The following is an 18,950-nucleotide window of genomic DNA, read 5'->3' as shown; positions in this document are numbered from 1 at the left end:
GATGCTCTAAAGGCAGGGATACGGGGGGGAAACATTACAATACTCCATAAGATCAAACCGTATAACTCAAATTAAGTCTCAGACTCAACTAGAAGAACTCAGACAGGCGGAAGAGGGTTTAATTCAGGCTATCAAAGTGCATGCCGGGACCAAATTCAAGTAGCAATAGCCAGGGCAGCTATTATTGATGTTATTACAGCTAAAGCTGTAAAGAGAGCTACAGCTAATCGGGAGATGGTGTATGAGGTAAAAAAACTAGTTTGGCATCAACTTGCAGTTCGTTTGCGTCAACTAGAGACTACCAATTCAATTCAGGAGATATCAGATCCAATAAAAGGTGTAGTTACTAACCCCGAAGATATAAAGGAAGCCTTCTTTCAATTTTATAGCTGATTATATACGGAGGGCGGTGAAGATAATATAGAAAAAACATCAAAGGAGTATCTAGATGTTCTAAATCCTACTATTTTTTGTGAATCGGACCAAACGGTATTAATGGAAGATCCTAATTTGGAAGAAATTCAACAAGTAATTAAGAATCTACCTAAGGGTAAGGCGACAGGCTTAGACAGTCTACCGTCAGAATTTTTTCTAACTTTCTTGACGGAACTTCAACACATAATAGTGACATTATTTGGTTATATTTTCAGTGGGGGAACTCCACCTAAATCCTGGTCTAGTGCAAAAATCATAATATTTCCTAAGAAAAACATACCCCCGGAACAATTAGGCTCATATAGACCAATTACCTTGATTAATGCGGACTCCAAAATTTACTCCAAATTATTAGCAAATCGTTTGGCCCGAATTATTCATAAAGTTATAGCTAATTACCAACATGGTTTTGTCCCAGGAAGATCTACTACTGATCACGTAATTACGCTGTTTGATCAATCAAGAATTTCAGGAGACCCTATGGCCCTCGTACTTTTAGATGCTGAGAAGGCATTTGATAGGGTCTCCTGGAAGTTCCTTTGGGCAGCTTTGAAGAGGGTTGGGATTCCCCCAAGTTTCAATAAGGCCATACAACAATTATATGTCAACCCGGCCGCCATGGTTTTGGTTAATGGCAGTCTTACTAAGCCGTTTAAGATATCTAGGGGAACAAGACAAGGTTGTCCTTGTTCTCCTCTGTTATTTGCCTTGTATCTAGATCCCTTTATACAAAGACTGGAAAAGAATAGGGAGATAGAACCAATTCTATCACGAGATATCTCTACTAAAATTTTAGCCTACGCAGATGACATCGCAATCGTCACCAGGAACCCAGCATCAACTATGCTTGCTATCGTTGATGAGGCCACCAAATTTGGAGCTATTGCCGGATACGCCCTTAATCAAGGTTAAACCCAAATTGTGATTAATGAAAATGTGGTTTTTGCTGACTCTAGAGTTACACCGAACGCTACTTACTTGGGGATATCTATTACCGCAAAACTAGAAGATCTGGTCGATATCAATGTAAAACCTGTTCTAAGGACTATGCAAAAAGATCTCCACAGACTTGATAACCTACATCTTTCCTTGATTGGTAGAGTGAATGCCATCAAGATGGTTTTTCTTCCCTAAATTGCTGTATTTATTTAGAGCAATTTGCCTAGAATTCCCGAATTCCTGTTTAAAATCTATGGAAAGTAATTTTTCAAGTTTTATATGGTCATATTCCCAACCAAGACGCGCATTAAAATTCCTCCCTTTACCTAAGGAACGGTGGGGTCTAGCCTTACCAAATTTGCGATTTTATTATTGTGCTGAAACCCTTATCAATAGTCAAGAGCTCCTTCAAATTGAATCAATGAGTGAATTATCTCGGGGTGAACAAGCAACTATTTATAAATTAATGATAGGTGAAAAAAGTTTAGGATATTTATGGCGTCATTTACATGACAGCTACCACAAAAAAGTAAAATTTAAGCTGCTTCTACACTCATTTAAAATTGTGCGAAAAATAAGGAAAATGATGGATATTGGGCGAGTTTCATACTATACACTTTTTAAAGATAATTTAGATCTGCCTAAATATTTAGGGATAACTGTATGAAGAAATGGGAAGCAGCTGGAATTACACATTTCGGCAATCCCTGCTCTTCTACAGGGCTTCTCACATTCGAGGAACTTAGATTGTAATATCAAATTAATAACCGAGATTTCTTCAAATATCTACAAATCCGGGATTATATCACTAGAAGAAATCTTAGTGGAATTATTTGCAATAAATGTGAGCTATTTGAGGTACTGTCGTCCATAAAAGCAAACACTATTAGTGAAATATATACTCTATTAATTAATTCGGCACCTGATGATATAGGAAAGATAGCCTCGAAATGGGAAAACAAAATTGGTATATCTCCCGAAGAATTTGATAGAACAATGGTTATGTCACAAATTTATCTTTTATCTATTTATTTATTTATTTATTCAAAGTTTTATATAGCGCGAACAGGATCCTTACAGATATCAGAGCGCTTCACAAAGACAGGGTAGGGGCAGTAGGAGTCAACAGAGATAATGGGAACAGTATAATAGTCAATAACATGGTAATAACATGGATAATAAAAACATACATAAAACCAATCCATATACAATCAGGTAAGGAAGTAATATAGGACAGCACAAGTCATTGATCCCACTACAGAGGTGTTCAGGTGGATCAGTAAACCAACGTGTATCATATCTTGGACGGTAGTAAGAGAGTAGCGTAGTAGTGCCCCCAACAAGTAGAGTATAGTGCCAAGGAATAGGGTGAGCAGTGATACAAAGCAATGCAGAGTCTCTGAACCAACATCTATAGCGATCAGGAGATCTTGGCCAGAAGGATTGTTTTCACCTCTTTCTTGAAGAGTGCAGTGGAGGAGATCAGCCTGGTTTCAGGAGGGAGCGCATTCCAGATCCTGGGTGCCATTCCTGAGAAGGAGTGCTTGTAAGTTTTCACTTTCCGGAATCTACGAGGTTTCAGGAGTAGATTTTTTGTACTCCTATTGGATCTCGAACCTCCTGATATAGACAGCTTTTGAGCGAGGTAGTTGGGTGCCTTGTGGTGCACGGCCGCGTGTGTCATAACTGCAATTTTTAGCTGTATTCTGGCTTCAAAAGGCAGCCATTTTAGAGACTTTAAGTCTGGGGATATGTGCGAATGCTTTCTAGAGCCAGTAATGAGTCTCGCGGCAGCGTTCAGGGAGGCTCTTAAGGGTGCTGTTGTGGATAGCGGGAGACCGCTGAGGGCCGCAATTCCGTAGTCTATTCGAGGGATGACTAAAGCTTGTACAGCAGTTTGGAAGTCTTTGGCCGGGAGGAAGGGTTTGATTTTCCTCAGTGTGTTAATTTGGAAATTAGCTGCTTTTGTGGCTTTGCTGACGTGCTGCTGCATGTTGAGCTTGGTGTCGAGTGTGATGCCTAGGGATTTCGCCGAGTCCACGATGGTAGGTTGGACATTGAGTGCTGTTAGGTTGTTGAGCCAGGTATGGGTGGTGGAGATTTTCGCCGGGGGTGTGATGAGTAGGAACTCAGTTTTCAGAGCATTTAGTTTGAGGTGATTATCGGCCAGCCATGATTGGGTGTTAATAAGCGTGGAATTCAGATGTTTGATATCTTCCTGGGATTGTAACTTTAGATAGAGTTGTGTGTCATCGGCGTACATATGGAATTGAACATTGGATGCTTGAAGCAAGGTGGCGAGCGGTTCCATAACGAGGTTGAACAGTGTAGGGGAGAGGGTGGATCCTTGTGGGACACCTAGATCTGCAGGCACAGGTGTAGATAGCACATTGTCGATCTTGAACCTCTGAGACCGATTGTGAAGGAAGGACGAAAACCACTTGAGAACAGTTCCCGATAGCCCCATTCTAGTGCTTAGCAGCTCCAGCAAGTTCTCATGTTTGACCGTGTCAAATGCTGACGAGAGGTCAAGAAGGATGAGGAGGCAGGACTCATTGCGATCCAGAATTTGGAGGGCGTCATCAATTATGTGTGTCATAGCTGTTTCCGTGCTATGTTTCGCTCTGAAGCCTGATTGATGAGGGTTGAGGAGGTCAAATTGATCAATGTGTTTTGTTAGTTTGAGTTGGACACATTTCTCCAGCAGTTTGGCCAGGGTGGGGATATTGGTGATGGGCCGATAGTTGTTTAGGTCAGACGGATCAGCTGTAGGTTTCTTGAGTATAGGCGTGACTTGCCCCACCTTAAGGGAGTCTGGAATGTGGCCTTGTTGCAAAGAGCTGTTGATGATCTTGGTCCAGAGAGGGAGGAGCAAGGGGATAAAGTCTTTTACAGCATTAGCAGGTAGAGGGTCTGTGAGGTGATTAGAGGGCTTCAAGGTGCAGAGCAGTTTGTGTATTTCTTCTTCCGAATAGGTATCGAAGTACTGCCAGGATGCTTTGTTTTTAGGTTGAGTGTCTGCCATTCTGGTGTGGTTGGGGTATCGGCTTACATCCATGATGAGGTCATTTCTTATGTTGTCAGTCTTTAGTTTAAAGAAAGCAGAGAAGGCTTCACAATGTGGGGTGTCGTTTGTTGTGCTGTTTGATTGTGTGGGTTGTGCCTTTGTTTGGGTCTTGATTAGCTCGAACAGTTTTCTTGGCCTGTTCTTCGCTTGGTCCAACTGGCGGCTGAAGAAGTCCGACTTTGTGCGCTTTATTTTCCTAAAGTAGGCATTTCTCTTGTTCTTAAGCTTTTTGAGATGCAGTGCTGAAGGGTCCGATCTCCAGGTGCGCTCTGCCATTCGCATATTACGCCTTTCGTCATTGAGTCTGTCATCATACCAGGGGTTAGAGATTTTGGTGGAGACTCTCTTCAGTTGCAGAGGGGCGACTTCATTGACTATTGTATTCATAGAGTCAAGGTAGTGGTCAGTCAGTGATTGAACATCTGAGGCCCCTGAAGGGGGAAGGAGGAGGTTGCCGATGTGGGGAGGTAGGGTAGAGGGGTTGAGATTCTTCAAATCTCTTTTCCATGTTTTGGTTTTGATTGGTTGAGTAGGGTTAGGTTTAACTTTTTCGTTGATAAAGAAGGTGATAATGTGGTGATCTGACCAATCGCAGGGTAGAATCGCCTCCAGTAGAATAGCGTTCTCTTTGGCAATGATGAGATCGAGTATCGCGCCTTTGTCGTGTGTTGGTTTATCGCATACTTGGGTGAGGTCAAGCGCATTGAGGAAAGTTTTGAGACTATTCACCGTGGTGTCTTTCTGATCGTTCCAGTGGAGATTGAAGTCACCCAGGTAGACTTGAGTGGTCTGCCGACCGGCATTGGAAGTGATCAGGTCCATGAATTTTTGGGTGAATATGAGATTGTCACCAGGCGGGTGATAGATGAGATGTAAAGCACAGACTTGTTTGCCCTCACTGGTGATGTCGAGGCAGAGGAGTTCACAGGAGGAAAGGGAGGGGGAGGTGACTTGAGTAACGGAGAGGTTGCTCCTAAAAATGCATGCAATTCCCCCGCCCGTCTTGCCAGGAGACCTGTCCAGCCTAATGATGTGATAATTGGGGGGGACTAGTATGTCCATAATCGGGGTAGAGGCTTCAGTGAGCCACGTTTCCGTTAGAATGGCTAGGTCCAGATCCCTATCTGAGACGAGATCCGCGATGTCGGAGGAATGTCTCTGGGCCGATCTGCAGTTTAGTAGGATGCATTTGAGTTTGGGAGAGAGAAGGGTGGTCGAGCTTTCTAGTGTGAGGGGAACTTTTCTGAGGTTGTTAGGGACGGAGCCTCTGTTGTTGAGTGTTGGGGGCCTTAGAGGGTTTGTAAGAATTGTGGGTATGGGGATGTGTGAGTTGGAAAAGTCTTTTACCGGACCTGGGCCATAAGAGCGTAGGAGAGAGCATAGGTCGCGGTCCGACAAGGGGTTGAGAACACGACGGGGGTGGTGGGAATTATTGCGAACGGGGATAGTAGGCCATTGCTGGTGTTGTCGGGGGCGAGGGTATGTAGGGAGGGTGCGTCGTTTGTAGGGTGGTGGGATGGTGGGAGGTAAACTGGGCTGTGAGGAGAGAAGGTCTTTGATTGCGTGAATGTCTTTTTTGATTTGTAAGATTTCCTCTTTGACTTGTTGGAGGGTGGATAAAGTCAGGTCAGGAGGGTCATTGGGGAAGGTGTTGGTGGTGAGAGCCGTTGGTGAGTGGTTGAGTGGTGAGCTGGAGAGCAGGCAGGGTATCGGGGGGGTATACTAGCGTTGTTGAGGGGTTCCGCGGTGCTAATGAGTGGGATGGTATTCAAGGTGTGGACGTGTTTGTGGGCGAGGGGTGTGGGTGATGTAGGTGAGACAGGCGGTGGGTGGGAAGCATAGGTAGTGACTTCAGTGGGAGACGGTGCCGGTGAGTAGAAGAGTGAGTGAAGGCTGAGGACAGTGGGGGAGACAGGAGGGTAGTGAGGGCTGAGAATAGGAGGTGGGAGAGAGGGGGATGCTAAGGTAAGGGAGGAGGTATGTTCTGTATCTTTTGTTGGGAGGGAGATAGAGTTGTGAGTGGGAGTGGGGAGGGAGCAGGGAAGGGAGAGGTGTCTGCCGTGGGGGGATGGGTGGATAAACTCCGAGTGATGGTGTGTGCAGATGTAGGCGTGTTGTGGGTGGGAGTTGTTGTGTCAGGTGTGAGAGACTCGTGGGTGGGAGTGGGGAGGGAGATGGGGAGGGAGAGGTGTCTGTCGTGGGGGGGATGGGTGGGGGGGTGGATAAACTTTGGGCGGTGGCTTGTTCAGATGGTGGTGTGTTGTGGGTGGGGGATGGTCTGTCCGGGGGGGAGGGATGGAGGGGGTATGAGTGGGGATAAGAAGGGTCATGTTAGAGGGGCTGCTAGTATGTGCGGTGGAGTTATTTGTGACTGTCCTTGGGGAGTGGGGGTCGTTAACAGCAGGTGGGCCATTTACTTGGGTGCTAGGGGTGGAAGTGTAGTAGGTGGTGGCTGCGACATCAGGGGTGATAGTGCTGGCGGAGTTCTGGGTGGGGGTCCGCAGCTTGGAGAGGTGCTCTTTGAACTTGGGGAACAGGTTGTCTAGTAATTCCAGGTTCTTGTCCGTGGATTGGATTAGGACAATCCCGTTATTGTAGATAGTAATGGTAGACCTGCCAGGGAAGAGGTGGGAAGGTGTGATGGTGAGAATTAGGCCATGAGTTGTTTTCCTAGTGGTGGAGACTGTGAGTAGGGATAGGAAAGTTTTTCTCCATTGGGCTCTGCGTGAGGTGTGGAAGATGATATCAGTATTCAGGGCTCCATTGCCCGGTGAGAAGTAAGTGTCGGCAAAGGGTGTTTCAGGGTGCGACCTCAAGAAGTTGTGTTTAAAACGTTTAGTGGCATTTTTGGAGAGAGGAGTGGAGGGGTAGTTAATTCTAAAAGTGTGCTTGCCGTTGAGCTCCATTTTATAGAGGCTGTGGTGTTAGGAGTAGGAAATAGGACGATAGTACAAACTGTCAACCGCTAGTTACAGGGCCAAGGAAGACACTAATGAGTGTCACTAGTGATAGCCTATAATATAAATAATATCCACCAAATTACAGACGCAATTTTATAAAACTTGCTTCATGCTGTATTATACTCCGGATAAAATTGCAAAATGGGGCCCCGGTAAAGGAACATATTGTCCCCGTTGCCATACTCCAAATGCAGACTGTGTACATATATTCGCCACATGCGTTGGCCTATCCCAACTGAAACTTGATATTGAGAGGTTTATCTCTGCGGTGGTGAAAAATTCCATCAACCTAACCATTGAAATTATGCTTCTAGGTGCAACTGACCCTAACTGGAAAGAACAAGGGGTGGAATTTATATTTATCTCAATGGCTTTTTTTAGGATGTGTATCGCATCGGCCTGGTTAGACGAATTTGCTCCTTCATTCCAGCAATGGTTTGCTAGATTACTTGCCGCATTTAAACTTGAAATTGCAATTTATAAAGGGAAAGGTAAAAGGAAACGCACTGTTGGCTTGAAAATTTGGGCTCCGTTACAGGAATGGTGTGACATACAAAGTAATAATAATTTGTGACTCCTGTAAACCCAACTTCGTTTCATTTGTGTCACTGTTATTGAAGAATATTTAGGGTATAACTCTTAAACAAGGCAGAAATTTGACGGACGATTTCGCGAGTGCCTTTGTATTTGTATTCGAATTTCTTTTTTTTTTTGTGTGTTTACTATTATTAATGTGTTTCTTTAGATTTAGCGTGGAATAATATGACATAGGGATGCTATGTGATTGAATAACCCGACGTGGTACTAAGTAATCCTATATGTTAAACATTTGTATAATTTGGTTTCTATGCTTTCCTTCTCTTTTTTCCTTGTTTTTTTTCTCTCTCTTGTTTTTTTTACAAATGTGCCAGACTATGAGGTGGGGGGGTTAGGGGGTTAAATTGAATAGTATCAATGTAATTTTATGTATCCTATGATTATAAAAAATAAAAAAATAAAAAAATAAAAAAAAATAGTCTCCCCTTCTATATGTTCTTTTGGTTCATGGTCTTGATTAGAAATTGTGATGTCTTTATAATATCTGTTCAAATTAAAAAGAATGTTTTTCACTTAAATCCATCTCTGTCTGTTGCTAGTGATACTTTACTATAATTTGGATGAATCTTGACTTATAAAGGTTATACATAAGAAGGCGTATAACTTTAGAGTGCCGGGGTACTTGTATATTATATTGCTATCTCCCTATGGTGGGCACCTCAGACGATAGCTAAAGCCAGCCCGGGGGGTGGCGGTCTCCAGGGCCATTAATGGCACCCCCCCTCTACTTTTCATAAGCCGGTCCCGTAAGATGGTGGTCAACAGGGCCATAGTGTGGCCCTGTGTGTGTGTGGTGGTGGGTGTGTGTGACTGTGTGTGTGTGGTGGTGGGTGTGTGTGGAGACGTGTGGCTCAATGGTTAGAGCGGCAGACCCTGATGCAGAGGTCTGGCCTGGGACCAGGGTTCAATTCCCGCCTCAGCGGGTCTTGGGCTCAATTTCCTCAGACCTGATAATTCTCGCCTCGGTGCCTATTCTAATCATGGGTCCCACTCTGCAACTATGGGCAATAGCTTGCTTTATCTCCACAATGGCCCCAAAAGTACTAGGATAGCCGCCGCTGTAGTTTCATCACGCGGCCGCCAAGTGGAGGGAGACTACACCTCCCAGCCTGCCCTGCGACCCGGAAGCCATCACCGGGGTCACCGCGCCCGGAGGCGCTTCAAATTGACGGCGCCCTCCGCGTCGCGGGACGCGAGCGGGACGCCCGGACGAAGCCCGGACAAAGGGCGGACAGTCTAAGACTGGTCACGACTGGACTGGACAAAGTCCTCTGACGAACGCTACCTGCGAGGTATTTTATCCATGTTGAAGTCTTTAAGGCTTCATCGTTGTTTGTCAATTGGAAAGGTATAGTAATCTCGGGATTGTAACCGGCCCATTCGACTTGTATACACTTTTGTATGTTGTCCATGGTTTAAGATTATGTCCAAACTAAAATCACTCAGCACTCCTTCCAATACTATGGATAACTACTTAGTGCAGGTAGTGGCAAAGATAAACAATGAACGAAGGTCCTCTTTGGGTCTTAGTGCTTCACCAATATTGACCCAGTTGGATTCCACAATGGGAGATGTGATGGATGTTGATCCAACTAATGTTATTGTAACATCGTCCCAGATCAACATGTGTAGCCCTATGGTAAATGTGTCAACAAATTCTAATATAGACATAATAGCAGAGGATGATCTAGAGAATCAAGATCAAGACCTAGTCTTTCTAGAGGATGACCCTCCCCATCCAGCACCTGTTCCCGCTCCGAGAGTAGCAAAAGGGGCTACTAGGCTCCATCCTAAACGAGGGGGGCTGCGCTCAAGTAAAAAAAGGCCAGCAACTCCCCCGAGTAAAAGCACCTCAGAAGATATAGGGGGCGATGAAAATGCCAGTATGGGGTGGGATGAGGCCAACATTAAAAAACTTATGGGTATGTTGGACTCAAAACTAAGTCGTATAATTAAACCACTACTATCCAAGATTGATCATCTCACAAACAAAGTCAATAAATTGGAGACTCTGTTGGAAAACACTGATGCCAATGTGGGGGATATACCAAACCAGGTGGCAGACAAGATTGAGCAAAAACAAATCATGGGAAAAATAACAGGGGAAGGAGGGGAGATAGCGGCCCCGATTTATCCACTTTTACCACTAGTCGAAACAGGTGCAAATAATGCAATAGCTGATGACCCGAGGGTAGAGTTACCACTGATTACTGAACCAACATGGGGCTTGGAAGGAGGACCAGTGGAATTAATTGTGGAAGCTTCTCCGCTAATATTGGTTCTAGCCAATGACCCAACCTTGAAAGAAGGCCAGACTGAATCTCCCCAATCTTTATCACAAAAAGTATTGATGTGGTTGAGTAACAATATGCACATTTCTCCATGGGGTAAACAAAAGCTGTCAGAAGACCTGTCATCAACAAGAAGAGTAAAGTGGATAGGAAGTAGTTCTAAAAAATTTAAGGGCGACTGTGTGATACTAAATTTTAAATCTCCTGAAGTCCTACCTGAATTACTACCTAACTTATTCCCCCCACAACGCAGAACAGCAGAAATAATTCCTCTTACGCTGGATTTCTTTTACAGCAGAAGAGGACTTGTAGCAAAACCAAGTGTGCTAAGGACTAAGTGGTCAGTGGTGGGAAGTAGAAAGACAAGAGAGGGCCAAACATGTGACTGGGGGCTAACCACGGAAAATAGATATTCTGCACTGTCCAATTTAAATGAGTGCGATTGACTCATAGGGCCAACGCATAAGCCAGGAAACCCACAGGAGATGCTAATACCTCTCTCTACATTAAATACGGACTGTAAATTGACCAATATCCAGGCAGGAAGATGCAGGGAAATTTCAGATCCCAATATAAGGAGGTTTAAAAATGTAAAACATGATAGAAATAACATCCTGGCGCAAGAAATGTCTGGTGGCCGGGTGCCTAATCAGGAGTTACCTGCTCCTCCGGATAGTCTTGCGGCAACCCCAGAAATGAGTTTATCCTTAACACCAGAACAAATAGTAAATAGTAGGGGCTCGCGCCTGACAGGATCAATTCAAGATAAATTAATCCTGACTCTTATGTCATGGAATGTTGCTGGTGTAGCAAACAAAATGGCAACTCCAGAATGGTGTGAGTTCATTAACCCTTATGATATCATTATGTTACAAGAAACATGGTCAATGATTCCAATATTCCGACAGGGGTACATAACATTTTGTATCCCTGCAATAAAAAATCGAACTGGCCGACCATCGGGAGGCCTATTAATATGGATACGCCAGTCATTGAACTGTAAAATAAAAAAAAGATCTTTACCAACTAATGATATCTAAGGACTTGACATTAGTTGGGATAATGGTCAGGAGCTTGCCCTTTTTAACATATACGCCAGGGGGGTTGGTCGCGGGAAATCTTCTAACGTGGTGTCTGCCTTAGAATGTGAACTAGAGCTGTTACCTCTGAAGCCACATATCATAGTAGGCGGAGATATTAATTCCACCTTCGAGCCTTTGGGGGAGGAGGATAGGGAATTATATCAAGAGGAAGATAGTAACTGGGGTATTCCCCAGCTTGAGGTGCCCACAATTAAAAGTTGGAGTACTGTAGCCATCCAAGTGAAAAGCCTATGCCTGGCAAGAGGTCTAAGAGCGGTTAATGGGCGTACGCCCTCTGATCGAAATGGAAATAACACTTTTGATAATGGCCGGGCAGCTAGTAGAATAGACTATTTCTTACTAGACATAAGAGAGTGGAGTAAACTGATAGATATGGTCGTGGAGCCAAGAATGGAAAGCGACCACAATCCCTTATGTATGACCCTTCACACACACCAGGGGAGTATGGTACAAAATAACAGGGATAAAATGGTGACTAAGGATTTAGTTTGCTCGAATAACCAGCGACACCTGAAATGGGGAAGGTTTTTAGAAGACGCAGGAAAACTGGACGATCTGAAGAGATTGGTGGTTAGTGAAATAAATAGCATCAAACCCCATATTGGGAACTCGGGTTTCCAGGCCCACATGGTAGAGACCCACAAAAAAAATGTTGGCAAACTACAAGGCTTTTTCATAAAAACTGTTAACCGAAGCACGAGTGAAAAGCAACCAACAAAACAGAGCTGGTATGATAAGAGTTGTAGATTGGCAAGACAAAACTTGAGTAGCGAATTAAGAAAGTGAAAGGCTGACGCAGTTAGGAAAGCGAGGGACCTATATAGATTAGCCCAAAAGCAAGCTAAGAGATGATGGGATGAGGAACACTGGCGTGAGTTGAAGCAAGCATGTGCAGCTAGGGCCTCTAAGCTGTTTTGGTCCACGGTAAAATGGGACAGGGGAGGGGAAGCTCCTCAACCCCAAAATCACGTGGGAAAAGATAAATGGGTTGAGTTTTTTGAGCCACAGTATGCCTGCAGCAAATCACAACTCACTGAGTTCTTCCCCCCAACTGCATACTATACGCAAAAAGTATTCAATGAAAATGATGTCAACATTGCTTTGGATTGTATAACGGGGGGAAGAGCACCTGGAATGGATGGTATACCGGCAGATGTCTTTCTAACAGATAGGAAATCATGGTGTTTGTACTTTTCATGGTTGGCGAATGCAGTGGCTATGGGAGGAGAAGTTCCTCCCACCTGGAAAGGAGCTGAAATAATTCCCGTCTTTAAAAAAGGCGATAAATCCCTCCCAAAAAATTATAGACCCATCAGTTTGATAGACACAGCACAGAAGCTGATGGGCCGTCTAGTCCAGAACAAACTCCAGTCATGGATCGAGGAAAATAACATCTTGTCGCCATACCAAGCGGGGTTTCGCCCATTGACCAGTTCAATAGACCAGGTATTCTATTTCATCGCTATCTACTGGAGAAATGTAACCTTGAAAAACGGCACTTTATATGCCGTATTTGTGGACTTAAAATCAGCCTTTGACCTAGTCCCACGAGAAAAGCTGTGGAAAACTCTGGCTGAATTAGGTTTAAGCCCGGAATTGCTCACCCTTCTTGTGCGTCTTCATGAAAATAATTACGCCAAAATTCGGTGCGGAGCACAGGGAGAAGTGACCAATTCATTTCCAGTAGAACGAGGGGTGCGGCAAGGGTGCGTCCTGGCCCCTACATTATTTTCCATTTATATCAACGGCATTGTGGAATATTTGAAAAAATCGCCTAACGATGCCCCAATCTTAGCTGGCTCACATGTCCCCGTCCTCATGTTTGTGGATGATACACTTATACTTTCCCGCACACCGAGCGGCCTTCAAAAGGCTGTTAATTCATTCGGTGATTATTGTGATAGTCGAGGCCTGGAGCTAAACACAACTAAGACAAAATGTATGTGTTTGAATCGACAGTCTACATTTAAAGGTGTAATTAAGTATAAGGGTACTCCCCTTGAGGAAGTGAAAGATTTTTCCTATTTAGGAATAATACTCCAAAACAACATGAAATGGAAATTGCACATTAATACTGCATTACTTAAGTTCAGCCAGTTATCAGGTGCGGTGGCCATGAAACATAAAGCCTCCCTGACAAAACCCATAAATTGTGCTCTCGAAATTTATAATATGAAGGTCTTGGGCGCATGTCTGTATGGTTCTGAACTTTGGGGCTTATCAAACCTAGAGGATCTGGTTTTAGCGGAAAATAAATTTTTGCGAGGGTTAACAATGGTACCGCAAAGCACACCCATAATTCCATTAAAGCTAGACCTAGGTAGGAAAAGCATTGATGATATTGCCCGATTAAGGCCATTGTTGTATTGGAGACGATTGATGGTGACCCCTGAGTTGGCTCACTATGCCGATGCATTGCTAGATGTTGTCAAGTTTGATCGGTTCCACTGTATTGTTTGGTTGAAAGATCTGCGGGCCCTACTGGTAAAACTAAACCTGGACCATCTTTGGGGCAATAGGGATGTGGGTTGCTTTCCAACTAAAGCAAAACTGAAAGAAATGTATTGGGAGATGGTGTATTCCACAATTTACTGTACTGGGAAAATAGCTAAACTTTCAGCCCGGTTTCTGGACATTAAAATGGTACCAGTATGTGAAACCTACTGGGACATAATTGAAAGCCCACGAGACAGGAAGCTATACTTTCAATTCCGAGTAGGAACACTGCCAGTAAATGCTTTCAAGAAGCATTGGACTCCACCGCGGGACGAGTATTGCTATTTCTGTAAAGACCAAACGGAGCACATCTCCCATTTATTGTTCTGTTGCCCATTATATGCTAACCCACGGAGGAAATGGCTACGCCCAGTTTGTCTAAATATTGGCACTCGGAGCCAATCGGTTGCCCTCAGAATATTTGAATCAGACTGTTCGCCGCTCTTTGCAATTGCTGTAGCAAAATTTCTTGGTTGGGCCTGGATAATTCGCACTCGCACTTTGGTAAATAATGAGGCAAATTGAAATTGTTTTATCTGATTGTTATGAAATAAGTAAGTAGTTTTAACTGTATAGTGCTTTCGACTGTCAAATGTTTAATAATGTATTTTAACGTAACTTTTTAGATTTAGTATTTATTTGTATAGTGATTATGGAGGAAATGCTTTTATGACAAATGTCGAATAAAGCTTTGAAATTGGTAATTGGTACTAGGATGCCTGGCTGCAACTTGGGGGTGCCCTGGAGTGGGTGCCTCACAGGGAAAAGCAAGGAAGGGTTCCACAGCGGTATTCGTACAAGCGCCGGAGAGACCCATGTGGGGAGATTCAGGCGCTATACAAGTACTACAACATTTACATATATATGGCCTCAATTTTAATTTCTGGACCCAGGAAGGTGGTGGTCCCCAGGCCCCGGTGGTCCAAGTGGCCCCTCTCTAATTTCATGATTTAAGCCCCCAAAAGGTGGTGGTCCTCAGGGCTCCTTAGAACCACAGGAGTGAGATCCAGGTATTCACCCTCCATATTAGATTTCCAGCCCCGGGGAGGTGGTGGTCCCAGGGTCAAATGAGCCCATGGAGAGAGGTCCCCACGGCCCCCCTCCGATATTTTTTTTTAAAGTCCCAGGGAAGAGACGTCCCCGGGGCTCAAAATGGCCTTATAAGGAGGGCCCTGGGTACCTCCCTCGATTTCCTTTATATTCCCACATGCCCCCGGGACCTGGCCCACACGGGGGCCATACTGTAAACAGGCACGGGAGACAATGCTTGTTTTTTTTTCTTTTTGCTGCAAATTCGCGAATCCCTCACAATTTTCGCCACATACATTTTTTTACGAATGCTTTTTGGCACTGGCAGGGTCACTGGGGTAGTCCAGCACCAGGCCTAGGGGGTCAGGGTATTCCTACCCTGCCCCTTCTCTTTTATCCCCATTTTTGGGGGGGGATTTGGCTGAGTCCTCCAAGTCTCAAGATGGCTGCCAACACTCGCTGGTTGAAGTGTTGACAGCCAATCATATCTCTGCACAAGACCGGGAGGATTCATGGAGGGGGTCACGTCCCTAGATAGGCAAATTTGGTTTTCTTTAATAACTCTAAAAAACAGAAGGGATTTACACCAAATACGAACAAGCATTGGCATAGCCAATAGATCTCGCTTTTGGGACCTTATAAGTATTTGGTTATGCAATCGCCTTGGTGCAACAACATCAACTGTTGCATGACTAAACACTTATAAGGTTCCAAAGGCAAGTACTATTGGCTATGCGTACCGCAAGCAGGTCAGGTATGCTTGCTGTCATAGCACCGCGGTACTGCAAGCAGGTCAGATCTGAGTGTGGTCATAGCGCTGGGGTACCGCAAGCAGGTCAGATCTGAGTCCTGTTGTACAGCCGAGGTACTGCAAGCAGGTCAGATCTATGTGCTGTCATAGCGCCGCGGTACCAGGCTGGAAGAGGTGTTGGCTTCTTCCATGATCACAGACACCAAGATCACACATAGCCAGACGCAGATATCAGCCCAAGATCAGACAGAGTGGCAGATGAATAGAAGTGAGTATATTCACTGGGAGTCACAGACACTCAAGATCACACACTGCAAGCCCAAGATCAAATATAGTGTCTTAGCTGCACATACACTAAGGCCACGCGCTGTGTCAGCTTCATAAATGAATACTGTAAGCTGTACAGATTCCAAGAAACAGAGGTGCAAACACCAAGATTACACAGTGTTAGAGCAAAACTGATGAATATCACACATAGCGTCAGCTACATAGAAAACACAAGGGCACTCAAAGTGAGGGTCACAAACGCCAAAATCACCCACTGCTAGACGAAGACCACGTACAGATACCAAGATCACAGATACTGTCAACAGGATAGGATCATAGCATCAGTTGCACAGTACTCAAGATCAGGCACAGTTTAATGTGCATAGATACCACGAACAGACAGCAACAAACACCAAGATCACACAGTGAGAGAGCACACTGTTAGAGATTAGACAGGCGGATTCACAGAAACCAGGATCACACAAGGTTGGCAGAGTCTCATATAGTATCTGTTACACCACTGAGTAAAATTAGGGTCGCTGTGGGAGCTTGCTGGAGGAGACCCTGCATGTTCTCTGAGCGCTGGGCTGGGGAGAGGTGCTGTGTTTATCTAAGATAACAAACTGTTATACGAATATCATAGAGTGTCAGTGCCACAGACACCAAGATCATGCATAGGGTCAGCTGTAGTCAACGGTGCTGCAAAAACTTCCAGAATGATAGTGCTGCCATTAATGTTAGCGGTTGTGAAAAATCTGTGTTTTTTCTTAAAGGGGGCATCGAAGCGGGTACTCTGTAAATTAATATTTATTTGACGTTCGTGTCAGTATGTCAGCGTTTTTTTTCCAATTATATTTTAAAAGAATCTATCAAACGTGGTTACATATGCCTCTGGTTTAACAATGTACACCAGGGACAGGGCAGTGACCCCCACTCCAGGGAGTGAAGCTGTCCTCAGTACCGGCAGAAGTAGGGCTGCAAAAGCGGTGCAAGCAGATGCTTTTTGGCTTCTACTCTATTGAGTACCCAATCTGAGTTGTAGGTGGAAGGGGAAGGCGCGTTTAAGTGAAAGTGATATCGATCGTGCAGGGTGCCCGTGAGCGATGCACTTAATGAGCCATGACGAGGAAAGCCAGATGGCAGTTGCGCTCGTAACCGCAAGCTCTAGCTCCAATTACTAAAAAGTCTTGCCAGTGCAGCGCATGCGCTGGCTCAGGCTAGACCTAAAAAGGGCTCTTTCTGGACCAAAATCTAACTTTCGGAATAAATTTGTTGTAATTCCGTACAGCGGTTTTTCGGCTGTAGTCGTGTTCACATGGGAAATGCACTTTTTGACCTCCCCTCTTTTCCTGGCCCCAGCTTAACAGATCACCTTGAAACTTTCCATGCACAATAAGACTCACCAGTACACAATATTTGGAAAATGTCATGAAGATTTGTCAAACAGCATCAAAGATATTCGCAAAAACACTTTTCCAATGCAAACTAGGTCCTAACTATGAGAGAGAGAGAGAGAGAGAGAGAGAGAGAGAGAGAGAGAGAGAGAGAGAGTGTGTGTTAACTGTGGACTAACAGTGCTAACTATAGTTCCAATGGCACAATCACTGCTTCTGTAATACATAAAGAAAGGTAGGCGGAGAATAATGATCAGTGCTAGTGAAGCTCAAGTTTATTTTTGAAGTACCACAGCATGACCTCCCTCACTGAGCCTTTTTTGCTGTAATATTTTAGATTTCTACTTTTGGTCGCTGGATGATGTTTAGGGCTTGTGTGTGTTGAGCTTTCTTCTCACTTACCTTCATTAGGGGCGTTCTCATCCCAGACAGACCACATTTGGACACTGAAGAAGGGCGTCCAGCAAAACACATAAGCCAGGACGATGACAAAGGTCATCTTGACTGTTCTGATCTTGGCTCTGGAGATAGTCCTGATGCTGCTCACCCGGGACGGCATACCTTGGCCACGGTAGCATCCATTCTCAGACCTGCCGGTCTGAGTTTTGCCCTTGAGGTTCTTGCAGATCTCATAGGTTATGAGGCTGTAGCAGACGACAAGGACAATGACGGGGATGGCGAAGATGGACATAGTGGTCCAGGTTACGTAGGCCTTGGCTCCCCAGGTGAAGTGGAACTCTGCCCAGCAGTCGGTGATCCCTGAGCCCTTGCTCACCTCTCTCATAGAGAAAATGAAGATCTGGGGCAGGCTCAGTAGGCTGCTGATCAGCCAGGTGGCTCCAATCATCAGGTACGCCTGCATGCTGGGCTGCTGAAGCGTCTTCAGAGGGTGGCAGACCGCGATGTACCGGTCTACAGTCATCATGAGGAGCATGTAGGTTGAGGCAAACATACTGAGCACCTGGAAGTATTTGACCACCCGACACAGAAGGTCGGAACCAACAAACCTGAACGTGATATCCCATATCATCTGTGGCAAGACCTGGAAGCCAGCCACCACGAGGTCCGTCAGCCCCAAGTGCATGATGAACAAGTGCATCCTGGTCATCTTCCTTCGGATCCTGTACATGGTGAAGAGGACCACTAAGTTTCCCACCGTGGTGACTGCCAGTATCACTGCCAGTACTGCAATCTCTACCTTGGCTAAAGTTTCATCCCTGGGGTCATCCTGCTCACCAGAAGATTGGTGTGAGGAGTTTGTGGCTGGAATGGTGGTAACATCGTCCATTCTTAGGAAACCTGTTTGGTTGCTGTATAGATATTTCTCCAGATCCATCCTTTGTGCACTCTGTGGAGAGTTTAGATCTTTAAAGTGATCAGTTTTCCAACAAACGGTCTTTTAACTCTATTTCCTGACTCTGCTGCGAGTCACAGACAAGCATTAGCGGTCTTTCAAGATTCAAAGAAGTAATAGTGCGCCAACCAGCTTCGAGGGCCATATGTGGTGAGCTATGAATACCAAGGCAGGTCGCCTCGAATTCTAATGGGGGAGTTCTATGGACCGCCGATGTTTAGCACAGGTCACAGGTATGTTCACACGTCCGGAGCTGGCCAGGTCTAG

At 44.9% G+C, this 18,950-nt stretch overlaps 1 protein-coding gene across 1 annotated transcript in view; it reads right to left on the bottom strand.

The window, feature by feature from the left end:
• The window catches only part of AVPR1B (arginine vasopressin receptor 1B), a 70,478-nt gene extending 51,813 nt beyond the window's left edge, over positions 1-18,665 (bottom strand). The window contains exon 1 of the mRNA XM_078641287.1: positions 17,732-18,665. Coding sequence (XP_078497413.1) covers positions 17,732-18,665 — 934 coding nt within the window. The remainder of the gene's footprint in view (positions 1-17,731) is intronic.
• Positions 18,666-18,950: the final 285 nt, after the last annotated feature.

The sequence above is a fragment of the Lissotriton helveticus genome, chromosome 5_1 (assembly GCF_964261635.1).
Source record: "Lissotriton helveticus chromosome 5_1, aLisHel1.1, whole genome shotgun sequence".
In the NCBI taxonomy this organism is placed as follows: Eukaryota; Metazoa; Chordata; class Amphibia; order Caudata; family Salamandridae; genus Lissotriton; species Lissotriton helveticus.
This window is presented reverse-complemented; position numbering and strand designations above follow the sequence as displayed.